This window comes from Muscardinus avellanarius, assembly GCF_963383645.1.
Source record: "Muscardinus avellanarius genome assembly, chromosome: 4".
NCBI classification, from domain to species: Eukaryota; Metazoa; Chordata; class Mammalia; order Rodentia; family Gliridae; genus Muscardinus; species Muscardinus avellanarius.
The window spans coordinates 129525120-129551840 of NC_137789.1; the positions used below are offsets into that span (position 1 = coordinate 129525120).

Sequence of the window (26721 nt, forward strand, 5' to 3'; positions counted from 1 at the left end):
AAAATGAAAAGACTAAAAAGTAGGACCAGGGGTGTAGCTCAGAGCTCAGAGGTAGAATGCCCCTGGGTTCTATCCCTAGTATGGCAAAAAAAAAAAAAAAAAAAAAGATATGTGTTACCTCACCTACTTTTAAGTAGAACCTATATAGATTTAGCTCTACATCCAACTGACCATCAGAAGAAAGGCTCAAGAACCTGGGTCAGCCCTTCAGCGTAGCTATTTCAAAAATTTCTCCCAAGGCCATTTTGCTCTTACCATGGGCCCTAGCCAACAAAAAGCCCTTGAGAGAAGGTGGACGAGGCTCCTTCTCTTAACGTTGAAGGCACCTCTCTTATGAATTCAATGTGACTTTCATAATCATTTTCCCCTACTATCTCTCCCCACCCATTTCAACCATGTCTGTTGCTTCCTGGCCCTCTGCCTCACTGCGGAGTTCTGCTGGGATTCTTTTATTTTTTTTATTTTTACTTTTATTTTTTCGGGTCTGGGGATGGAACCCAGGGACATTTGACCTCCGAGCTACATCCCCTGCCCTATTTTTTATTCTTTACTTTTTGAAACAGAGTCTCACTAAGTTGCAGAGGGCCTCACTAAGTAGCTGAAGCTGTCCGCGAACCATGCTCCTCCAGTCTCAGCCTCCCAAATGCTGGGATTACAAGCGTGCACCACCACGTCCAGCTGTCCTGGGATTCTTTCCTTCTCGCTCCTTTATTATCTTCTGAACTCTATGTGCATGCCAGTCCCACAGCAGGCCACTGGCACCCTTATGAGCTGAGCTCACCCTCTGGGTACTAACTCCCTCAACCCCACCACCATGAGCCAGGTCCTGCTGGGTCTGTCTGCTTTTCTCCCCCTGAAAGTGTCCCTTCCTCCCCTCTCCCTTCACCTCTGCTCAGGCCCACATCATCTTTCCCATGGAAGTGAAACTGCCTCCTGCCCGGTCCCTGGCCCCTCGCCTTGATGCCTCACAGTCACTAGACTGAACTTCCTGAGAATCAGTTCGGGTCAGGCCAGACCCCAGCTGTCTGCCCTCCAGTTGCTCCTGATGGTATTTAGAAGAGTCTAAGCCACCTACAGAAGCAGGAGGCTTTTAGGCTTTTCAGAATCTCCCTTCCAACACAGCTCTGCAAGATTTAGGTCAGAGGTTTGATATGGTTCTATATCAAACTCAAAAACACATGATTCTAGCCAGGCGTGGAGGCGCACGCTTGTAATCCCTGCACTTGGGAGGCTGAGACAGGAGGATCGCACAGGTTCAAAGCCAGCCTCGGCTACTTAGTGAGACCCTGTTTCCAAATAAAATATAAAATAGGTCTGGGAGTATAGCCTAGAGGTAGAAAGCCTCTGAATTCCATCCCTAGTACCACAAAAAGAAAAAAAAAAAAAAAAAAAAAAACATGATTCTGATGCAAGTATCCAGGAAATCACACTTTAAGAATATCTGGCCAGGCGTGGTGGCACACCCTTGTAATCTCCACATTTGGGAGTCAAAGACAGGAGGATCACACAGGTTCGAAGCCAGCCTCGCTGGCTTAAGAGACCCTGTTTCCAAATAAAATATAAAATAGGTCTGGGAGTGTAGCCCGGAGGCAGAAGGGTTCCATCCCCAGTACCACCAAAAAAAAAAAAAAAAAAAAAAAAAAAAAAAAAAAAAAAAATCTGGCCGGCACACATTTGTAATCCCAATTGGGAGGTGAGAAAGGAGAATCACGAGTTCGAGGGCAGCCTTAGCTACTTAGTGAGACCCTGTTTCAAAATAAAGAATAAGCTGGACATAGTGGCTCATGCTTGTAATCCCAGTACTTGGGAGGCTGAGACCTGGATAGCAGTTCAAGGCTGGTCTCATTTATTTTGTGAGGACCTATGCAACTTAGTGAGATCTTGTTTCAGCCTCCTGATGGCCTCTGGAAGCAAAGCTGATGCTCCCACAGGGCTTTGGGAAAGTAACTGTTTCTCCACCTCATCTGTAAAATGGAGATAAACATAGCGCTAGCTCCTAAGATTGAATGAGATAATTGATATAAAATGGTTAGCACAGCAGTTAGCACGGCAAACGTGCCACAACCAGGGGCAGTTGCTGCTGCTGCTGCTGCTGCTGCCATTGCTGTTGCTATTGCTAGGAAAGATGCCAAAGGAAAACTTCAAAAAGCAACATGAGCCAGGTTTTTAATTAACAGTGTTTCTGTGTTGAAGAGACACTGGGGATTCCTTCCCTCAGCATCTTTGGCAGGTGTTTACCCAACATTCATCTGCAGGCTGCCACCACCTCCTAAGGCACCTGCCCCGTGCTAAGACTTTCCAGAAGTCAACAGTGTCCCTGAAATCCAGAGGATTCTGCTCTGATACCACCATCCAGGAGTCCTTCCCTTTGGAGCATCATCAAAAAAGCACTGTGCTTGGGGAAATAAAGAAGTGAGGGGGGGAGGAGGGAGGAAAAAAGCACTGTGCTGCTGTGTGTGTGCGTGTGTGTGCATGCGTGTGTGTGTGTGTGTGTGTGTGTGTGTGTGTGTGTGTTACTGAGGATGGAACTCAGGGGCCTTCTAGCTCTGGACTACAACCTCAATCCTATTTTATATTTTATTTGGAAACAGGGTCTCACTAAGTTGCTGAGAGCCTCCCTAAGTTGCTGAGGCTGGCCACAAACCTGTGATCCTCCTGTCTCAGCCTCCCAAGTACTGTTACCACCACACCTGGCAACACTGTGCCTCTATCCATTCGGCAATCCTATAGATGCTTGAAGGTAATTCTCTTACCTCTTCTTGTTTTGTTTTGTTTTGTTAGGGAGATGGCAGAGTTTAGCAGATGGAACTTTGAGTTCAGTGTCAGAGGCCTGGGCTTCTGGCCAGCTGCCTTGGGCAAGCCTTTGGACAATGGCGAGCCTCAGCGACACTGCGGTCTCAAAGCCCATACGCTATGGTTAAACATCCCCAGTTCTTTCTCCTACCCTTAGGTGGAGATGTGTTTCCAGATTCCCACCACGCTGGACACCTTTTGCATGGCTTGAGAAGAATGGTGTCCACCTTTGGGGACATCTGTGATCCCTCCACATTCAACAGGAAGTTTGAATAGAAGCTGCAAAGTTTTTCAACATCTCACTGCAGGGTCCTCAAAGGCGCCGGTCATGGTTTTCTACTACCCTAGTCACCGTTAATGGGCCCAGAGACTCTAACCTAAGTCTCTTGAGCCAACCACGGCCCCGTCCTGAGATTTTACATTTCTGAACTGGAAAGGAGTATAGGCTCCTCTTGGGGTTGTAGTTGGAAGAGGTGAGGTGGTAGCCCCTAGGGGATCTAACTCTTTTTCTTGAAAATGATGCATCACAGTGAGTCAGCATGCAGAGACACAGAAATGAGAGGTGGAGACATCACTCCGTGAAGTTCAAGTCCTCATGTCCAGGCATCCCAGAGGAGCAACTGTACCCCTGCCCTCCCCACAGTGTGGCCACTTCCTCTTTTTCCCAGGCTCGGATTTTCTCCTTACAAGCAGTCAAGAGGACAATAGCACACTCACAGTTTTAGGCAGGCTTCATGTGGCTTGTCTGTGACTCCTCTAAACCCTCCAACCTAACTCCCCCAGTGGCCGCTCCTGATGGAGAGAGTCCGCACAATACGAGGAAGGCCCACTTCTTACCACCTGGCTGTTGTGCTGAAGGCAGTTCAAGACTGCATCTTAGACCAATGAGGCGCCTTGCTAACTCAGAGTGAGCTGTGGCCACTTCAAACCTCCAGATCTTTTTCATATACAACATGTGAAAAAGGCCTTTCCCTTTGCCATGCTATCGTATACAGTTTGGGTGTATTGTGTTGTTTTGGGAGACTTGGCACCTCGCTGTTGATTAGGACCAGGGTTCTACCTGTAGAGACTGTTATGACTTAGGATTGCATCACAGCGGCAGGATTTCCTAACTTACCTACCGGTTGGCGTGGCTTTAGCAATGTGCAGGATGTTCGCTCCTTCAGTGTTTTGCTTGGTGGGTGAAGCCTGGGCCTCTGAACCCATGTTAGAGGCTTCCAACTCTGGCAACCTTATCATTTTCTTAGTATTGCTATTTCAAATTCTCATAGCTGTGGTAACATTAGGAAGCTAAATTTTTTTTATAACATGAAAGTTTTTTCTGACAAAAATGCTCATTTACAAAATTGGTACACACTTAAATATCTCTGCTTGCTTAATCTCAGTGCGTACTCCCATCTATCAAGCCACAGTTTTTTTGCTTGATCTCTTCCAAATTTAGGGTTTTCCGACAATAAGCCATGAATGTGATGTGATTTCGTTTTGCAGGGTTAAGTCTAGATTTTGCAGAAGATGCAGGATTTTATGAAGTTGGTGAAAGTGATGGTGGAGAACTGTCAGAACCACAACAAAGCTTCTGTCTGTTAGAGAGGTTAAGCTGGACAAGAGAAAATCAAGAGGATGCTGTCTAATAAAAAATAATAATGGAAATATATTTCCAAACAAACAGGAGGCCCTGAGAAAAGTGTTGAAGAGAAATGTGTTCTGAATATCATTTCAATACAGCTAGCATAATAAGCCAAAGAGTCAAACGTGAACTATGGGAAATTGTGTTGCTTCAGCATAAAATTATGTCAGAAATATACACTCTACCCCTCCTGAAAATAATTTATTGGATTTGGATGTAGCTTTAAAATTAGCATGTAGCAGAGATTATAATCAAGACTGTGCCAATATGACAAAATAAATTTATTTTCCTAACTTTAGCTATACTTTAAAAATAAAATTTAAACTTTTTTTTTTTTTTTTTTAGTATTTGCTATGAAATTCTGATCCCTGCTTAAGTGACCTTGTCCCAGGAAAAGCTGTCTTCAGATCCGGAGGGTCTAAAGCTGTGTGGCTGTCATCACACAGCTTCCATCTACTGCCACCTGCCAATCTACTGCAAAAACAAAATCCCCGCACTTGGGAGGCGGAGACAGGAGGATCGCGCAAGTTCGAAGCCAGCCATGCTGACTTAAGAGACCCTGTTTCCAAATAAAAAAAGTATTAAAAAATAGGTCTGGGAGTGTAGCCCGGAGGTAGAAGGGTTCCCAGGAACCCAAGGTCAAAACAAAAAAAAAAAACAAAACAAAAAAAAAACAACACAGGGAAGGTCTCATCCTCTGCTTGTCCGTGTGACAGGACTGCAAAACTCTAAGGACAGCCAGGCTTGGTGGCGCACACTTGTAATCCCCACGCTTGGGAGGCAGAGACAGGAGGATCGCGCAGGTTCGAAGCCAGCCTCTCTGGCTTATGAGACCCTGTTTCCAAATAAAATATAAAATAGGTCTGGGAGTGTAGCCCGGAGGCAGAAGGGCTTCCAGGAACCCCAGTACCTAAAAAAAAAAAAAAAAAAAAAAAAACCCTCTAAGGACAGTTTTCACGGCACCAATAAAATTTATTGAAAGCTTATTTCTTTCAATCCTTTATCATATAACAGAACTTGTGATTTCCCCATGCAATCTACTCAATTATTCAGCAATCTAGGGTGGGTGGCTGAGTCAGGGACTTTGCTAGGCCCCAGGTGTAGAGCCAGGAAAACTCTGGCTCTCTTGAGACTTAAATGTTATTAAAGGGACAATAAAATGAATAAGTAAACGGATGGATGGGTGGGTGGATGGATAGGTGGATGGGTAGATGGATGAATGGATGGATAAATATTTGTATGTCTCATCATCCAGTCTCCCATTGAAATAGTGAACGCTTCTCCAGGCAAGCTGACCAATGCAGGGTAGAGAGTTGCCTCTTCTTTGATAAAGAAATTCTTGCTCTTAAGCCTTCATGTGCTATTTACTTTCAAGAAGTGACATTGCTCTTCTGAGTCATGTTTAGCTTTCCTTCAACTAAAACCACCAGTTCGCCGGGCGTGGTGGCGCACGCTTGTAATCCCAGCATTCAGGAGGCTGAGACCGGAGGATCGCGGTTCGCGAACAGCCTCAGCTACTTAGTGAGGCCCTCTGCAACTCAGTGAGACCCGGTTTCAAAATAAAGTATAAAAAATAGGGCAGGGGGTGTAGCTCGGAGGTCGAATGCCCCTGGGTTCCATCCCCAGACCGGAAAAAAAAAAAAAAAAAAAAAAAAAAAAAAAAAAAAACACCAGTCCTTACAAATGCTACTCTGAACATGTGGATCACTTTATCCTGGTTTTGTACAATTCAACTATTTTCTTAGACTCCAAGCAGGATTTTTTATTTATTTGTGTGTGTGTGTGTGTGTGTGTGTGTGTGTGTGTGTGTTACTAGGGGTGGAACCCAGGGACTCTTCTACTTCCGGGCTATATCCCAGACCTATTTTATACTTTATTTGGAAACAAGGTCTCACTAAGTTGCTGACAGCCTAAATTGCTGAGGCTGGCTTTGAACCTGTGCAATCCTCCTGTCTCAGCCTCCCAGGCGTTGGGATTACAAGCGTGAGCCACCATGCCCAGCTTGTATTTATTCTTACGTGTGTGTGTGAATGTGTGTGTGTTACTGAGGAATGAAACCAGGTTGAGCATTCTACCTCTAAACTACACCCCAGCCCTTTAAAAAAAATTTTTTTTTCAGTACTAAGGATTGAACCCAGGAATATTCTACCTTTGAGCTACACCTCCAGCCCCATTTTTTTTTTTACAACGGGTTCTCACTAGTTGCAGAAAGTGTCACTAAGTAGCTGAGAATTGTCTTGAACCTGTGATCCCCCTGTCTCAGCCTCCTAAGTAGTGAGATTATAAGTATTTACCACCACTTTCAGTTTAAATTTTTTTTTATTTTGAAACAGGGTCTCACTAAGTTGTTGAAGGCCTTGCTAAGTTGCTGCAGCTGGCCACAAACTCTCAATTCTCCTCGAGTCTCAGCCTCCCAAGTTCTGGACTTACAGGCATGTCCCACCTCGACTGGCTCCTTATTAATTTTTCACTTTTGTGGGGGGTGGTACTGGGGGTGGAACCTAGAGGCTTTCTACCTCCCGGCTATACCTCCCATACCTATTTTATACTTGTTTGGAAATAGGGTCTCACTAAGTTGCTGAGAGCCTCACTAAGTAGCTGAGGCTGGCTTCGAACCTGTGCAACCTCCTGTTTCAGCCTCCCAAGCGCTGGGATTATAAGCATGCGTCACCACACTTTGCTTCCTTATTAATTTTTAATTTAATTATCAGTCCATCCATCCAACCAGTACATTTAGATGAAGTAAAATGTGAAGCTTTCAAATTGTGGGACTATATTATGGTAAACACATTAGCAACACTGCTGTCCAGAAACTTAAGAAGTAAAAGACTAATTTTAAAACTGAGTGCTTCAATAAATCTATGCTAAAATTGTAGAGACAGTCCAAATCACTACTCTAAGAAAATGACTGCCCTGCTTGAAAGCCAGGGTTAACCTGAGTTCAGATTACCCTTAGTGGCCATGCATAAAACATCTGTCAAAACTACAAACCTGCCGGGCGTGGTGTGAATATAAACATAAATTACCAATCTCCTCTCTGCCACTAACTCTAACATTAGGCAACTCTACCCTCTCTGGGCCTATGTCCACTTTAAGCTAAAAGGATTGGTCCAGATGATCCCCAAATTTTCTTTTCTAGCATTAGTATTTCATATCTCCATCTTGTTGACTCAATGACTCCCTATCTCTGTTATCCTATGAGTAACTCTAAAGCGAGATTGTATTCAGAGTATGGCCAAGGTCTAATCATATGAACACCCTGGACCATGGAAAGGATACAGACAAAACAACATCTGAGGGTGTCTATAATTTCCAAGGACTCTGAATTCAATATAACTTCAAAATAAAATAAATAAATAAATAAATAAATAATATTTAGGCTGCCAAATTCCTGTACAATTATTTCAGCACTACATTTCTCCTGAAAAACTTATAACACAAAAATGGTTTTTTGTTTGTTTGTTTTTTTTTTTTTTTGGTGTGTGTGTGTGTGTGTGTGTGTGTGTGTGTGTGGTACTGGGGGTGGAAACCAGGGGCTTTTCTACTTCTGGGCTATACTCCCAGACCTATTTTATACTTTATTTGGAAATAGGGTCTCACTAAATTGCTGAGAGCCTCACTAAGTAGTTGAGGCTGACTTTGAACCTATGCAATCCTCCTGTCTCAGCTTCCCAAACGCAGGGATTACAAGTGTGCACCACCACGCTCGGCTTTATTTTTATTTATTTATTTATTTTTGGCGGGTCTGGGGATGGAACCCAGGGGCAATCAACCTCCGAGCTACAGCCCCTGCCCTATTTTTTATTCTTTATTTTGAAACTGGGTCTCACTGAATTGCAGAGGGCCTCACTAAGTAGCTGAGGCTGTCCGGGAACCAAGATCCTTAGGTCTCAGCCTCCCAAATGCTGGTATTACAAGCATGCGCCACCACGCCCGGCTTAATATGAACCTCCTCTTGATTTTTTTTTTTTTTTTTGGTGGTACCGGGGTTCCTGGGAACCCTTCTACCTCTAGGCTCCACTCCCAGACCTACTTTTAATGCTTTTTTAAAATTTGGAAACAGGGTCTCTTCTTAAACTAGCGGGGCTGGCTTCGAACCTGGACGATCCTTTTGTCTCCGCCTCCCAAGCGCAGGGATTACAAGCGTGTATGCCACCACGCCCAGCTTCCACGCCTGGCTTTAATACAAAAATGTTTTACAATCCCATTTGGAGACCTTCTCTGGCAACAAACCAAGGCTTTGAGAAATGCTATTCAGAAAGTATTAAAATATTAAAAGGTGAAGCCGGGTGTGGTGGTTCAAGCTCATAATCCCAGTACTTGGGAGACTGAGACAGGAGGATCAAAGGTTCAAGACCAGCCTCAGCTACTTAGTGAGGCCCTCCACAACTTAGTGAGACCCTATTTCAAAATAAAGAATAAAAGATAAGGCTGAGGTTGTATTTTGGAGGTAGAATGCTCCTTGGTTCAATCCCTAGCACCAAAACAAAACAAAACTCCAAAAACAAGCCAGAGGCTCATACAAATATTCTATGTGCTTGTTTGACGAATGCCCTATTTTATTCCAAGCTTTAACTATATCGACAGCCTCTAACATTAGCTGTACATGTAAAGAGAAACTTATTTTAGTCTAACTTGAAAGTAGAGCATTTTCATTTCATCATCAGCTTCCCCCTCTATTTCCTGTGTTATCAGATGTTAGAGAAAGAGCCAGTTTGTGAAATGGTAACTTGGTAGATGAAATATGCATGCTCAGTCAGCACTATCTTTTTTTTTTTTTTTCTGGTAGTAGTGATGGAGCCCAGGAGCATTCTACCTCCGAGCTACACTCCTAGCCCTATTTTTTTCCCTTTCATTTGAAACAGGGTCTCACTGCGTTGCAAAGGGCCTCACTTAGTAGCTGAGGCTGTCCAGAACCACGATCCTGTTGTCTCAGCCTCCCAAAAGCTGGGGTTACAAGCGTGCGCCACCACGCCCAACTCAGTCAGCACTAGTTTAAATAATAACCTTGTATGGTTCTAACCTTGTAAAGGTGATGGGGGAAGATGTACATATTCAAAAGGCATAAACTCAGAAAAGTATGAAGAACTCCCAAAATGACTATGTTAATTCTAGGTTTCCTCCAAATGAGATTTCTTTCCTTTCATGATCTCTTTCCCCAAAAGACAGTGTATTTGATCTCCGTTACTGATAGACCTACTAACAGACTGGGCATACTCAAGTCTTTTGCGGGACAGGTCGTCATATCTGATACACTTTTAAGTATAAACACAGAAAAATAATGCCCTCTAGAGACCCTGTCTTGCTTTAAATGAACTTGAAGAGTTCTTCCTGTTTTTGTTTTTTCCCGGTTATAAACACCAATGTGACCTAAGACAAACTTGGTTCATAGAAACAATCCAAAGAAACCAGCGGCACAGACCCTTAGTGCGATGAGCATGGAAGGCCTATCTTTTTCTCTTATTGAGACATTCAAAATTGGGCCAAGAGTAAGGAAAATGCACAGAAGCCCACCTAGCCACCCATCCATCCACCAGGCACCTGCCACACACTAAACATTTGCAGTGGAAGAGACTAGTATTGTTTTGAAACATGCAAAAGTAAAAACAGAAGTCTCCAAATGTCTTTTTCCCCAGAGAACAATTTGTATTCATTACTGATTTTGATCATTTTTCTGTATCTTGGAAAACCAACTATCCTCTGTTTAAGTTTACCAAACTGGCTAACATAGGATTTTTTTTTTTTTTTTTTTGCCCAGAAGTCTATATAACAAGTCTACCGTAATTTCAATCATTTTCTCCAATGAGCAGATCAAGAGTCATTTACAACATCATTACAACATCAAATCATCCTATTTTCTGAGATATCTCAGACATACTCTCAGTCATGTGAACGGCCATGGAAACTGAATTGAAGAGCTGTGAAAACATCCTTTAATAATAGGGAAATTAACAGGCCCACTCTGTCATGCACACTGACCCCATTTCCCTGCCCCACAATCTTCTTCTGAACCCTCATACATAAATCTTCATGTAGACCATAATAAGCAATTTTGTAAAATGTTAAATACGTACATTCCATAATTCCCACAAGTGACAATGATATTATATTCTGCTAAGACTAAACTTGGGCTCACGTCTATAAGCAGAAAGCTACTGTTAATAAGTCATTTAAAGTTTTGCTTAAAATTGTGTCATGAAGCCAGTGTAGTGGCGCACGCTTGTAATCCCAGAATTTGGGAGGTTGGGACAGGAGGATCGTGGTTCGAGGACAGCCTCAGCTACTTAGTGAGGCCATTTGCAACTCAGTAAGACCCTGTTTCCAAATAAAGAATAAAAATAGGGCTGCGGGTGTAGCTGGGAGGTAGAATGTCCCTGGGTTCCCCCATCCCCAGACCCGCAAAAAAAAAAAAAAAAGGATAACTTGTTAGACAAAATAAACTATGATGTTAATATATTGGAATGTAGAATATTATCAGATTGATAGCCAATAATGAAATGTAATATGCAAAATGGTATATATTTGGAATCAAGGAATTTCATGGCTATAAATGTCTAAGATGAACTAGACATGGTTGTGCATGCCTGGAATCCCAGTACTTGGGAGACTGAGAGAGGAGGATCATAGGTTCAAGACCAGCCTCCACAACTTAATGAGACTTTCAGCAACCTAGCAAGATCTTTTTATAAAACAAAAAATAAAAAGGGCTAGGCGTATAACTCAGAGGTAGAATGCCCCCTGGGTTCAATCAGAAGTAACACACACACACACACACACACACACACACACACACACACACAGAGTCTAAGATGTCAACTTGTATTCCCCAAGTGTTTGTGGGTTGCAAGTGGGAGGTACTAGGGATTGAACCCAGGCATTCTACCCTGAGCTACATTCCTAGCCATATTTTTTTAAATAGAGTATAACTAATTTGCTGATGGCCTTGCTAAGTTGCTGAGGCTGGCTTTGAACCTGCAATTCTCCTGTTTCAGCCTCCCAAATCCTGGGATTACAGTCAGATTCCTCACTATATTAAAGAGAACTAGAACAGATCAAGAATGGCCAAGTGACCGGCTGATGTCAATATGCACCTATATGCTCTTACAGATCTGCACAAAGACTGTAGTAACCTAAAAAAAAAAAAAATCAGTTCAAATTTGAAGAGTATAAGTATGATTCAGTGAAAGCAGCTGTTCCCTCTTTGCGTGCATTAGCCTTCACCAAGTGACAGACGGTGCAGACATCAGCAAACACACAAGCCAGTACTGCTTCTTCTTGACAGGCCAGACTAGTGAGGCGGAGGAAAAGCCCAGGAGTTTGACAGGGGAACTTAACCTGAGCTCAACCTGCTTGGATTAGCTGGGTGCAAGCCCAATGCTTTGAACTAGATCCGCAAAATCCCCAGGACACCGTCATTTTTCTCTTTTCAAAACCTCTAACTGAAAGGAAAATAAGAACATAGAAAAAGCAAAACATTGGGGAAATTTTGAGAATGAAAGGTTCAAAATGCCCTCTGTCCATCCAAAGGTAACCACTCCCAACAGTTTCTTGTATATCCTCCCAGGAGAGAACAAAAGCACAGACCAGCATAGACACATTCCTTTAAAAATACACCTAAATAGCATCCGATACAGTTTTCCATGGCTTAGTCTTTTCGCTTAGTCAATCTGAGCAGAATTTCCAAATCTGCTCAGAGAGAACAAACAGGATCCCTCTGACGTCGGCGTGGCATTCCATCACACTGACAGAACAATCATCTATTTAACCAGGCCCTGACCCAAACATGGTTTTTTTAAGGGCAAACGAGCACCCCTATTTTCTTCTGTCTTCACCTCACTGGCTCAGAGGACACACTGGCCCTTTCATGACGGAAACCCTGTGGTTACACAAAGCTAATTTGTCTTAGTGTACTTCTGGAGCCTGGGAACATAATACAGAAATGACAAAATATAGAAAGAGACAAAGAAGGGCGGAGTGGAGAAGAAAAACAAGAAAGATCAGTGAAGAGAAGGAGAGAAAGATAAAGAGGTGCTACCCAACATGCCAGCACCTGGGAGGTGATCACTTAATACCTCGGACTGACTAAGAAAATGAGTAAGGAGAGGCCAGGGTAGGCATCCTCTTTAACACACACATGTAACATATGAAGATCTATCACGTATAATATATGGCTCCAAGTCTGAAAAGTAAACATTCTCTTCCAGCCACACTGGCCCCATGCTAGATTTCAAATATGAAAAAAACATGTAAAATATCTCACTAGGTTTTAGGCTGATTGTATCTTAGACTATTTTAGATACATTGGGTTAAGTCAGCCATATTTTTTTAAATTTAATTTTGCGTGTTTCTTTTTACTCTTTCAACTGTGACTATAAAAACAGTTCAAACTGCCTATGTGGTATGCATTGTACATTTTTTTAGATAGCACTAGAATGTAAGCACCATTATAGACTGTGTCTGTCCTTCCCTGCTCTGTGCCAGCCCCCAAAAAGGGCCTTGAGAAAAGATGCCCAATAAAAACCCATCATCTGAAAGGCTGGCTCTGGTATCTAGAGAAAACAATAACAAGGCCTTGGGTTAAGTCAGGAGGCCCCTGCCCTGATCCTCGCTTTGATGAAAAGTCACTGAATCTGCCTGGACCTTGTTTTGCCATTTTTAAAGTGGAGATCATAAGAGCCAGGCATGGTGGTGAGTGCCCGTAATCCCAATACTTGGGAGGCTGAGACAGGAGGATCGCAGGTTCAAGGACAGCCTCATCAAGTATGAGACTCATTAACCTGAGACAGGAGGATCGCAGGTTCAAGGACAGCCTCATCAAGTATGAGACTCATTAACCTAGTGAGACTCTGTTTCCAAATAAGAAATAAAATCAGGCTGGGGGTGTAGCTCAAAAGTAGAATAGCTCTGGGCTTAATCCTCAGTACCGCAAAAACAAACAAACAAACAAACAAACAAAATGGGATATCAACATCTGCCTCATAGAGAAATTGCATGGACCAAATGAAATGATATCTATAAAAGAATTTTTGAGGAAAAAAATCTGGAGCGGTAAAACAAATGTCAGGTCCCTCCTGAGTTCTAATATTGTCTTCCAGTAATAGTCCCAGAAGAAGCAAGATGCAGAGCAAACTAACCCTGAAACAACATGGTAAGAAATTAACTGATAAAATTCCTATATCTGCTGGTTCTGTTCCAGCACTAAATTAGAAAATTTAGAGACAGGTACAGGTGAAATCCACAGAGCAGCAGAAACGTGAGCACACGGTACACCCTCTTCACTGAGGCTCACCAAGCACAGTCGCAGGCACTTCCTTTGAGGGACCACAGAAAGTCAAAGGTGAAGGTGAACAGGGAGGAGAAGGCCATCTCCGGGCAGCTGATGAAGGCATGTGGTGGCCAGGTTTACTACCCCTCAGACAGCTCACTGCTTTGCAGGAGATCCATAATCCCAGGGGGACTCTGAGACCTCTGGGAGAAAGTTCCATGGGCACAAAAATCTATGGTGGGCATGAGTCCTCCTTAACGCTTCGAGGCGCAGTGGGCGGGAGCTCCACCATTAGGAGGGTGAACACCCTCCACCCCCGCTTCAATATGACTGTCAAGGCACCTGCCGGGGGAAATCCAAATGACTCCTGGACAATCTATAGCTTTTGAGTGACGATAGAAAGATCTCAGCATCGCAGCTGGGAATCTTCTTCCCTTCAGTTAAGACCAATTTAAACAGGAAGATGAGGAAGCCAGCTGCAGAGTCCTCTAGAGTCGCCTACAGCAGAGAAAGAGAAACCCCAGCCACCTGCAGCCGGCAGGCAGCAGGACAGCAGCACAAAGTGGTCCATGTCCAGGGGTCTGAGGCCCAACTCTCCCCTCAGTCTCGGCAAGCAGCCCAGAAGCCCAGAGGTCCCTCACTTACCATCCGTGAGGCCACCACGCAACTGCCTTGCTGAGTTGGCTTCCCCTTTGCTGACAGGGTCTGATTCCCGCCCCTTCTTTACGGGCTGCTGCCCGTGATGGGTCACACCACGGCCAAGCTCTGAGCCCCTGGGACCACTGCCCCATGACCTGCCTGTGACAGCACCTAGGCACGGAGTTACTGCTGGCTCCTCTGGCAAAGAGGACAGGACACCAGGACCTGGAGCAGAGCCCAACCCTGGCTGCACAGAAGAACCAATGCAGAGGCTTTTGGGGATTCATATTCCCAGGACCAACTCCCAGGGATTCCAGTTCAGTAGGTCGAACAAAGTATGAAGGCACCGCAGGAGCCCAGCTTGGCTCCTGAGTCCTCAGTCTGAGAACTCAGGGAAGCTTCATCTTTCTCTGATCCTTCTTCCTCCTTGAGCTGGCTTATTCCTCATCTAAACATGGAAGAGGGGCAGGGCATGGTGGCCCACGCTTGTAATCCCAGCATTTGAGAGGCTGAGACTGGAGGATCACGGTTCACAGCCAGCCTCAGCTACTTAGTGAGGCCATTCACAACTCAGGAAGACCTGGTTTCAATTTTTTTTTTTTTTTTTTTTTTTTTTTTGTGGTGGTACTGGGGTTCCTGGAAGCCCTTCTACCTCCAGGCTACACTCCCAGACCTATTTTTATTTTTTGGAAACAGGGTCTCCTAAGCCAGCGCGGCTGGCTTCGAACGTGCACGATCCTCCTGTCTCCACCTCCCAAGCACGGGGATTAAAAGCATGTGCCACCACGCCCAGCAAAATATTTTTAAAAAGACTAAAAAAATAGGACTGAAGGTGTAGCTCAGAGGTAGAACGCCCCTGGGTTCCATCCCCAGTACCCCCCCTCCAAAAAATGGAAGAGGGGTGTGGGGAAGAGAAACAGAAGAAAAGGAAGGCAAAAGAGAAATCAATCTAGAGTCCAAAGCCCCTAGTTTCCAAAGTGAGCCATCCCAATCCTTACACAGGCACTCTTAGCCACTCTGAACCCCAGTTTTCACATCTGTAAAATGGCAGTGAGACCATCTGCCTCTGCACACTTGTGTATTGGGGGATAGATACATATAAAATGCCCAATGCATTTCACATAAATTAAGTGTCATAAAAAGCATTCATCCTCCTCTGTCATAAACAGCACGATTACTTCTGTGGGTTCTTGGCTTCCGTGGCAAAAAGAATTTCAACGCGCCAGTCAGAGAAAAAAGCAGAGGTTTTAATTTAAGCAAAGAAAAGATACACGTTCAGAAAACTCGGACCATGTCAAGAGATCACCAGAAAGGCTGTGGGGAGAGAGGCCAAGAGCTCAAATCATTGCCCAGAGTATCCACAAGCTGTCCAAAATGGCCCTAAATTGCTCAAAATGGCCCAGAGTGGCCCAGAATGGCCCAAAATGGCCCAGAGTAGCTCAGAATGGCCCAAAATGACCCTGAATGGCTCAGAATGGCCCAAAATGGCCCAGAGCTCCTCAGAGCTCTACTTTCTTATAGGGCTTCCTAGAGAGGGAGTGGCCATGGGATGGCAGGCTCCTCCTTTGAAGCTTTCTGGTTCACAATAAGTGATAATTCTTTGGGGCCAGGAGTCAGGAGGCTGGAAGTCAGGAGCATTAGGAGATAGGGCTGTGGGGTGTGGGGCTCTGTTAACAAAAAATGTGACTTTTGAGGATCTCACTGGAAGGGACTGGAACTTTGACAAAGGGTGAAGCTCCTGAGATTAAACCTGAGTTTTAATCACCTCAGGAATTTCTTGAGCCATCCTATTTTAATTTAAAACTGTGGGCCTGCCTTCTTAAGAATAACCAAGCTCCTTTAACTGAAGATTTCAGATTTTAAAACCTTATCTTCCTTCCCTTCCCAATTTGTCTCCTTTCTACCTAAAGATTTATTTCTTCTATTCTACCATATCACTCCTACTAGCTCTTAACAAAAAAGAAGGAATGGTACACAGCAGGTCTACATGTATCTTTGCAAGATAAATTAAAAATATAAATGATAGATTGAACCAGGCATAAGGGGCTGGGGAACCACAAATACAAAAATTACAGTAAGAAGCCGGGCGTGGTGGCGCACGCTTACAATCCCAGCATTCGGGAGGCTGAGACTGGAGGATCTCAGTTTGCGGACAGCCTAAGCTACTTAGTGAGGCCCTCTGCAACTCAGTGAGACCCTGTTTCAAAATAAAGAATAAAAAATAGGGCAGGGGGTGTATCTCAGAGGTAGAATGTCCCTGGTGATGAGTCGGGTCCCTCCCCCTTCCCCACGTGATCTCACAGCAAAGGCAGGAGGCGGAACTCTGGAGGTAGAGAGTCCACTCAGCAGACTACAGATACGGGGAGAGAAGCTGCGTTCTCACACTTAGTCCCACCTCCAAGACACCCCATTTTAGGAAACAGCTTTTGCACTCTGGCCTCAGATGGGCCTGCTGGTCATGACTGGGCCGGCCACCAGCCCCGAGAGGACCGCACCACCCATCATTAAAAGCTGATACTACGCATACTGGACTTCTCTCGTGTTTTACACCACCTCTCCACGCAAAACCTAACACCTGGGTTCCATCCCCAGACCCACAAAAACAAAACAAAACAAACAAAAACAAACAAACAAAAAAAAACAGTAACAGCCCGGCATGGTGGTGCGGACTTGTAATCCTGGCACTTGGGAGCTAAGACAGGAAAATCGCTGGTTCATGGCCAGCCTAAGCAACTTAGGCCCTCCCCAACTTAATGAAACCCTGTTTCAAATTAAAATAGGAGCCAGGCATGGTGGCACACGCTTGTAATCCCAGCATTTGGGAGGCTGAGACCGGAGGATCGCGGTTCGCGGACAGCCTCAGCTACTTAGTGAGGCTCTTTGCAACTCAGTGAGACCCAGTTTCAAAATAAAGAATAAAAAATAGGGCAGGAGGTGTAGCTCGGAGGTTGAATGCCCCTGGGTTCCATCCCCAGACCCGCAAAAAAAAAAAAAAAAAAAAAAAAATTAAAATAGGGCTGGGGTTGTAGCTCAGAGGTAGAATGCCCCTGGGTTCAACCTCTAGCACCACAAAAACCAAACAACCAAATAATGGGGGGAAAAAATCTACAGTAAGGAAGGCGATGAATTCATCTTCCCTGGGAAGGGTGGGGAGATGTTCAGAGCAGGCTCAACACCCTGTCTCTGGGGACTCTACAGCCATATGATCAGCAGAAAATCAACACAGATCACAAAGATTTAGGCTTGGGCCAGGTGTGGCGGCACATGCATGTAATGCCAGTACTTGGGAGGTTGAGATAGGAGGATAGCAGATTCAAAGCCAGCCTCGACAACTTAGCAATGCCCTCTGAAACTTAGTGAGACCCTGTTTCCAAATAAGAAATAAAATCGAGCTGGGGGTTAAGCTCAGAGGTAAAATTCCTCTGGGTTCAATCCCCAGTACCACAAAAAAAAAAAAAAAAAATAGGCTTGAGGCTGCATGAATATGTACCTCATTATTTTTTTAAAGGAAAAAAATAGAAACTTACAAATATTTCTGTTTTCTTTTAACATTGGGATGGACATATATTACTTTATTTTTATTATTATTTTGCTTTACTTTATTTTATACATGTTATTTTATTATTTGTTTTATTGCTTTAAATATATTACTATCATTTGAGAAATGTTATACAAGGGAGTATTATTCAGCTACTAGCAAGTAGGAAATTCACTGATTTCCACATGGATGCTACGGGAAGTAAGGCAGACACAGAGACAAACGCCACATGATCTCACTAACATGGGGAACCTAAAACAGTCAGATTCACAGAAGCAGAGAGTAGAATGGTGGTTAACAGGGCAGGGGAGGAAATTAAAGGAAGGGCAGATGTCAGCCCAAGTGCAAACTTTTAGCTATAATCTGAATAAATTCTAGGGATCTAATGTATAACATGGTGATTATAGTTAATACCAGATTGTTTGCTTGAAATTTTAAAAACTGGACTTTAAGCCCCCCAACACACACCTCACACATAAAATAGCATCTATGTAGCCAAATATAGTGGCACATGCCTGTAACCCCAGTATTTGGGAGGTTGATAAAGGACAATCACAGGTTCGATGCCGCCCCGGCAACTTAGCGAAGACCCTGTTTCAAAATTTAAAAAAATAATAATAATAAAGGGCCAGGGGTGTGTAGCTCAGTAGTAGAACATCCCTGGGTTCAATCCCCAGTATCGTCCACACACATACACACACACTGATAACTATGTATACTGATAGAAGTGTTAATTAATTTGATGGTAGTAATCATTTCACAATATACTTACTGCAGTTCTTCACATTGTACACCTATTATACCACAATAAAACTGAAAAAATATAAATAAGTAGATACACTTAGGAAGATATTTTGGGGCTTGGCGTAGTGGCGCACGCCTGTAATCCTAGCGCTTGGGAGGCTAAGACAGAAGGATTGAGGCCAAGCAAAGACCTTCAGCAACTTAGTGAGACCCTTTAAAAAAAAAAGAAAGAAAAAATATTTTGGAATCCACTTGATTAATTGAAAACATTTGAAAATCTCTATTCTAATTTTTTTTTATTTCAGTTTAGCGGTGTGTGGTGGTGCACGCTTATAAACCCACTACTTAGGAGAATCACAGTTCGCAGACAGCCTCAACTACAAAGAATAAAAAATAGGGCTGAGGGTGTAGATCAGAGTTCCATTCCCAGTTCCACAAAAATAAATAAATAAATAAATAAATATTTCAGTTTAATATTAAGATCAGAACATTAATATCAAAAAGGAAGGCCAAATGTGAACATATTCCTTCAAATGTTTCCATGGAAACACATGGCGAAATGCACTGTGATTGGGGGGACCGTCATGGGCAGGGATAAGGGGGGCAAGCAGGCAAGATCCTCACTGCAATATTAAATAAAAGTGGGAGAAGTAGGTTGAACGCTTCCTGCCATCCTCAGCACACGCTCATGCACACACTCAGACGAGAACTTTTGAAATAAAGCTCAGTATCACCCACTGAGTCCTTTCCCACACAGTCTCATAGAATCTATTTTTGTATTCCAGTGAGATTTGCAGCAAAGAATAGAGCTCCAGTAAAAAGAGGAAATAATCGCTGTGCTGTACCTGGGGTTTTCTCACTTCCTTATTTGAAAATAATCACCCAACCAGTCCAAAAAATTCAGAACAATGGCACAGTCTTTTCAACTCACCCAACAAGTCAAAAAAAAAAAAAAATCAGAACAATAGTACAGCCTTTTCTACATCACCACAGACATTTTAGAACAAAACGAAATCACTTAAACAGTTCTGGGTAATCTTCTTAGAAAACTTATAATAATATATTACAGCACAGGGGGCTGGAAGAAACCTTCCAGACCATCTGACCCAACCCCATCATTCTACAGATGAAGAACTTGAAAAGAAAACTGGCTGCTCCAACGCACTGAGGACTCCAATTAAAACAACCGCTCAATCTGAAGGTGGCTGCCAAATTTGAGGAGTGGGTAAGCAATAGATTTAAAACTCCAAATCAGAGCTGGGCATGGTGGCACATGCTTGTAATCCCAGCGTTTGGGAGGCTGAGACCAGAGGATCATGGCTCAAGGCCAACCTCAGCTACTTCGTGAGGCCCTTTGCAACTCAGTGAGACCTTGTTTCAAAATAAAAAATAAAAAATAGGGCTAGAGGTGTAGGTCAGAGGTAGAATGTCCCCGGGTTCCATCCCCAGTAATGCAATAAATTAAATTAAATTAAGTTAAACTCCAAAACATTTTTAGTGGAATCATAATGATAATCAAGGGGCCTATGAAATGGCAGAAGGATAAGTATCACGATGGCAGTAGCACCCCTATCCCAATGTCAGGGCTACGTACATCTGGAAAGCTAAAAGATTAAAATCAGATTGTTAAGTTTGTGGGTAAAGAAAGAGAACTCAGGGGTTCCACCCTGAAGTCTGATGGTCTACCCACAAAACAGTGGCCTGATTTTACACCTAGCCCCATGGGCGTCCAGGAGCTGCCCTGGCGTGACGCTGCTTCCGTCTCCAGAAAAGTGGAGATTTGAGAAAAATGTTCATGCATAACAAAGGCACATGAGCCCTGACTTGAGAAGGGAGGGGTGGCTTAGACGCTGGACTTCTAGCAGCACCAGCAGCACCTGGGAGCCATTAGATGTGAATCTTGAGCCCGCCCAGACCTTCAGAGTCAGAATATCCATGCTGACAAGATCCCGAGGTCCTTTCGTACACAGGAAAGTTTGAGAAGTGCTTATTTACACAGCACAGCAGCAAACTGAAGTCTAACCAACTACCTGTAACCACCTTTCACCTGTTTCCAACCGCCTCTTCTCTTTCCTGTAATTTCACCTGTGGCTGTAGCCATTGATTCTGAACTGCAGCTATTTCCCACTGCGTGGTTTATTTTAGTCGCACATTCAAGTAACCTCTTTCTAATGAGAGGTTACTTGCTCTCAGAATCTGTTCTCAGAAACATCACTGTGAAATATTTCATTTTTTTTCCTGACACACTTGAAGCTAAAGGCTGAGAGCTTATTGAGCCAGAATCTGGAGTAAAAAGTAAAATATTAAGCTGAGCATGGTGGCAAACACTTGTAATCCCAGCATTCGGGAGGCCGAGACAAGAGGATCACGGCTCGAGGACAGCCTCAGCTACTTAGTGAGGCCCTTTGCAACTCAGTGAGACCCTGTTGCAAAATAATTTTTTTAAAAAATAGGGCTGGGGGTGTAGCTCAGAGGTAGAATGCCCCTGGATTCAATCCCTGGTACTGCAGGAAAAAAAATTTTTTTAATAATATATTAGAGGAGATCAGTTCATTCAAATGCATATAAATAATGTTAAAAGAATCCTTTTTAGGGTGTGTGTGTGTGTGTGTGTGTGTGTGTGTGTGTGTGTGTTTGAACTAAGAGGCTTCATGCCTGCTAAACATGCCCTCTGCCACTGAGCTACGCCCGAAGCCCGTTACTGTCTGTTTTTATACATATCACCAGAGTAACGTTTGAAAGAGCACTCTGTCAGCGTGTACAGTGTGACAGAAACCCATGGAGCGCTAAATGATGGCCGGTGGGTCACAGCCTACTCCAACGTCATACGGAGTGCTACAGCTCGTTGGCAGAAGCAACCAGTTGTATCTCAGTTCTCCGTATATTTTGGCAGATTATTTCTGCCTCAAAGCAATGAAATGCAACCATGCACATAGGAAGTATGTGCTTTTTCCTATCACTGTGTTCTTCTAAAATAAAATAAACACTAGAAAAGTTACTGAATCAGGTCCCCGGCATTTCAGGTGAGACATCCTCCTCATTAACACCAGTCATTTCTATTACAAAGTAAAGACGGTTCTCACTATGTTAAGAGACATGCTCCTATCCGCCAGGTCAGAGCAGCTTCCCAGAATGGAAGCAACAGTAGCTTTGTGAGGCCACTAAAAATTAACAAATCCTTGGCTCACTTAATCCAGATGGGACCGGAGTAGACGGCCCAAGTCAAGGCCCAGGTCACACCGGGGGGTCACTGCGGCACAGTTAAGTTGGGCCCACAATTTTCCAGGTTTCTTGGCTGGTGTCAAGTTTGGAAGATCTCAAATGGCAAGTGTGAAGCCCACTCATGGCCCACAGTGAGGCGAAAGAGAACACCAAAAGAAGAGGAAATCGGTAATATGTGTCCATCCCAGAGCACATCTTCTGGAACTGTTTTTTTGTTTTTGTTTGTTTTGTTATTTTGTTTTGTTTTTGTGGTACCTGGGATTGAATCCAAGGGCACTCTGCCACTGAAATATACCCCCAGCCTTATTCTACTTTTTATTTTGAAACAAGGTCTTACGAAGTTGTGGAGGCTGGCCTCGAACTTACCATCCTCCTATCTCAGCCCCCCACTACTGCTGTTAATCAGAACATGTATCACATTTCCTGGGGCCACTGAAGTCACCAGCTCTGGCAGAGAAGATTGGAATTTTCTCACTTTATTATTTTATTCTTTCTTCTTTCTTTCTTTTTTTTTTTTTTTTTTTTTTTTTTTTTTTGGTGGTGGTACTGGGGTTGCTGGAAGCCCTTCTACCTCCAGGCTACACTCCCAGACCTATTTTTACATTTTTATTTGGAAAGAGGGTCTCCTAAGCCAGTGCGCGCGGCTGGCTTCGAACCTGCACGATCCTCCTGTCTCTGCCTCCGAGCACGGGGATTACAAGCATTCGCCACCACGCCCGGCTTGAATTTTCTCACTTTAAAAGAAGCAAGGCAAATGACAGTGGTTAGGGTGGCGGGAAATAGGAGGGCTGTTTCTCTATAAACATGCCATCCATAAGTGACGCCTTTTCAACAGAAACATTAAGGTCCTGTGATGGCCAGCCAGCAGGAGGGCTAGCAGTCATGTGCCTCATACCCCGCCACACTGAGTCTCTGCCCCCACCCTTCTGCTTTACAGGATGGAACATGTGCCCGTGTCTTCCATGACATAGAAAGTTCTAGAAAGAAGACTTTGCCCTAGCATTAAATGCAAAGGAAAGTGTCCTCTTCCTCTCCTGCGGTCCAGAAGATCTATCCCACCACGGTTTTTTTGTTGTTGTTTGTTTGTTTGTTTGTTTGTTTGTTTGTTTTTGGTGGTACTGGGGTTCCTGGAAGCCCTTCTACCTCCGGGCTACACTCCCAGACCTATTTTATATTTTTGAAACAGGGTCTCTTACGCCAGCGCGGCTGGCTTCGAACCTGCACGATCCTCCTGTCTCCACCTCCCGAGCGCGGGGATGACAAGCGTGCGCCACCACGCCCGGCCTTCCACCACGGTATTAACTGCTGTAAACCAAGAAGCTTGACCAGGTCGCCTAGGAAGATCCCTGCTCCTTTTGTAACATAAACTACCCGTGTTTGCATAAACGATGCCTCACCGGAATGCCTGGGACCTGGCGGTACTTTCCAGGGCTTGCTTTTCTTTGCCACAAAAGAAACCCTTACCTTCAGAAATGGCCCTCCGCACGGCCGCCAGGTAGGTCTCGGGTTCGTCGTCGCAGGTGAGCTCCTGCCAGCGGGCCCAGCCCGGGAAGAGGCGCGCGAGCTGGCGCTGGGCGGCCTGGCCTCCGCAGAGCAGCCGCAGCACGCGGCGCGGGGGCTGGAGGGCTCTCTGCAGCAGCGGCAGCAGCGCGGGCCGCAGCAAGTGCTGGGCCAGCTCGGCCGACAGCAGCACCAGCACGCAGCGCGGGCTGAGCAGGAGGCGCAGGTCCTCCGCAGAGACCGCGGGCTCGGGGCCCAGCCGGTGCGTCAGCATCTTCCGGCTGCGCACCTGCCGGCTGGCCAGGAAAAGGTCCTGGAGGTACTGGCACCATTCCTGGGCGTCCGGACTGTAGACGATGAGGATGTCGCATCCTCGGGAAGCCCCTGGCAAGACAGAGATGCAGAAGTTTTAACACACCTGGTCCTTCTAAGAGGGTCCCGGGGACACACAAGAGAGCCTCCGGAGGAGGGGTCTGGTACCCACACCCTGTCTCATCTGTCTCCAGCAAACCCGCCCATTTCCGATTTAGAGTGTACGTTCCAGCTATACTAGACTGTCCACCTCCCCAAACACAGTACAGTGTTTTAGATCCTTGCAAGAGCTACTGCTTCACCTGCTGAACCCCCTCGTCCATCCCACCCCACCCACAGCCGGTGCTGTCTAGAATAGCAATAGTTACTAACAGCAGTACCCACATGGAGCTCACTCTGCCAGGCTCACGGCAGAGCAAGCTCACTGGTGAGGTGTCCCTCTCCACCTGGTCTGTGACATGGGCTTTCTCCTACCTCTAAAAAGCACAATGCCAGAAACATCAAAGAAGGGTTTGCAGGATGAAGCTTAAGGGATGCTTAAATGCATACTCAGCAAATTAGCAGCCGGGTTAGGGCAGACACTCAGGTTGGCCCTAGGTTCCCAGTGTGGTCCAGATATAAGTCCTATCTTCGAATAATCTCTTATCAACCCACTGTTCAAGATACTTGACGCGGCTATTTTTTTTTTTTTTTGGCGGGTCTGGGGATGGAACCCAGGGGCATCTGACCTCCAAGCTACATCCCCTGCCCTGTTTTTTTTATTCTTTATTTTTGAAACAGGGTCTCACTAAGTTGCAGAGAGCCTCACTAAGTAGCTGAGGCTGTTCGCAAACCGCGATCCTCTGGTCTCAGCCTCCCAAATGCTGGGATTACAAACGTGCACCACTACACCCTGCTGTCGCCGCTATTTTAAGAAACTTTTTTGTGTTAGCAGGGATGAGCACGAAGGGTCCGTGCATCCCACAATACAACAGGAATCCATCCTCCCCTTTTTGAGCTGAGGAATCACAACTAAACATCAGCCCGTGACTATATATATAGTCAAGAGGCAGGACTGGGGCAAAACTGGAAAGCTTTAAAATCTGGAAAGATCATGGGAGGAATCCTTTTTTCTGCCCCCATCCACCATGTATTCAAAGTTAGAAAGAAGGAAGGAAGGAAGGAAGGAAGGAAGGAAGGAAAGAAGGAAGGAAATGTTAACCCAAAACAGTTCTGATTTCCCTGAGGGGGATATTCCCAAAAATATTAAAACAGCAAATAATACAAAAGTTTGGAATTTTGTTGTTTTAGGAGCTTTGCTTTCCTGGATCTCTAGTCTGGGGCTAATATAAAACCTTGCAGACTGATCAGCAAAAGTAAGGTGGTCAGCCTGGGAGTACTTTAGAGGGGAATGCGTGCAAAGTTTTTTTTTTTGTGTGTGTGTGTGTGGTACTGGGGTTCCTGGAAGCCCTTCTACCTCTGGGCTACACTCCCAGACCTATTTTTACATTTTTATTTGGAAACAGGGTCTCCTAAGCCAGCGCACGCGGCTGGCTTCGAACCTGCGCAATCCTCCTGTCTCTGCCTCCCAAGCGCAGGGATTACAAGCGTGCGCCACCACGCCCGGCATGCGTGCAAAGTTTTAAGACATCAGTATTAGTAGACAGTATAGAACTAGAGAAAAATAGTCAGCAATTCGGTTGATACTGTAGACATCTGCGGCTCTACAAAGAACTAGCTGTTTTCTCAATAGTGAATAAAGCAGTCGTTTTTAGTAATGCTTTTTTTTTTTTTTTTTTTTTTTTGCGTGTGTCTGGGGATGGAACCCAGGGGCATTTGACCTCCAAGCTACACCCCCTGCCCTATTTTTTATTTTTTATTTTGAAACTGGGTCTCACTGAGTTGCAGAGGGCCTCGCTAAGTAGCTGAGGCTGTCCACGAACCGCGATCCTCCAGGTCTCAGCCTCCTGAATGCTGGGATTACAAGCGTGCCCCACCACGCCCAGCTAAGTAATGCTTTCTAATGATCCCAAAGTTTAAGCAGATTAAGGACAAAAATTTAATGGGCCAATAATATAGCCTTCCATAAAATAAAATCTTTGCTAAATGGGTCTTTTTTTATCTCCTCTTTGGTGAAGAACAAATATTTCCTTGTATCTCAACAGAAAAATAATTTCCAGACTAAAGAAGGCATAAAAATAACAAAATTAGTGACCGGGTATGATGATGCACACTTGTAATCCCAGTACTTGGGAGGCTGAGACAAGAGGATCACAGGTTTGTGGCCAGCCTCAGCAACCTCATGAGGCCCTCTATAACTTAGTGAGACCCTGTTTCTAAATAAGAAATAAAATAGAGCTGGGGATTTAGCTGGAAGGTAGAATGCCTCTGAGTTCAATCTTTAGTACCACAAAAAAAGAAAAAAAATAACAAAATTATGGACCTCACACTGAGAAAAGTAGAATTCAAATGTCAGAATACATTTACCTTCTTTCTGTCCCTCCTTCCTATATAGCTCATTTATCTTAAAAGGCAAATGTGCTTCTAAATGTGAAATGTTCTTGCAGATAAGTGCATGAGCATGAATCATCAGGCGGGAAATGTCTAAGACTTCACACTTCATTATAATATTAAGGATGCAATGTTAGTGATGCCATATTTGGAATTCAGTTAAAAAATGCAAAACTGAGAAATGGTAGCCATCACCTTCCTTCTCTGTTATAGTCAGATATAGAATGCTCATGAATTGGTGTTCAGGTTGAGGTAATTGAGTCCTGAGAGTGGTAATCTCATCAGTTGATAAATCCATTGTGATTATAAATCCATCGTAATGGATTTATCTAGAGGTAACCCAGGCCAGTGAGGTGTAGATGGAGAAAGTGGGTGCCTGGGGTGTGGCCATAGGGACTGGACTTGTGCCTTTGATTCCCCTTGCTTGCAGTCCTTATGAAGTGGAAGCAAAGCCCATGCTCTCCCTCTCTGTTCCTCGCCACCATGCCTTGAGATCCATAAACACTGGCCTCGCGTGGCCTGAACCTAGAATCTCCAAGAAACCATGAGCAAACAACCTTCCTTCCTCTAAGTTGTATGGTCAGTCATTTT

At 44.5% G+C, this 26721-nt stretch overlaps 1 protein-coding gene across 1 annotated transcript in view; it reads right to left on the bottom strand.

Moving 5' to 3' along the window:
- Positions 1–26721, bottom strand: part of PIK3AP1 (phosphoinositide-3-kinase adaptor protein 1) — a gene marked incomplete at both ends in the record, with an annotated part of 149763 nt that overhangs the window by 103191 nt on the left and 19851 nt on the right. The window contains 2 exons of the mRNA XM_080694843.1: positions 23293–23712; positions 23978–24110. Of these exons, the coding sequence (XP_080550969.1) occupies positions 23293–23712; positions 23978–24110 (553 nt within the window). The remainder of the gene's footprint in view (positions 1–23292; positions 23713–23977; positions 24111–26721) is intronic.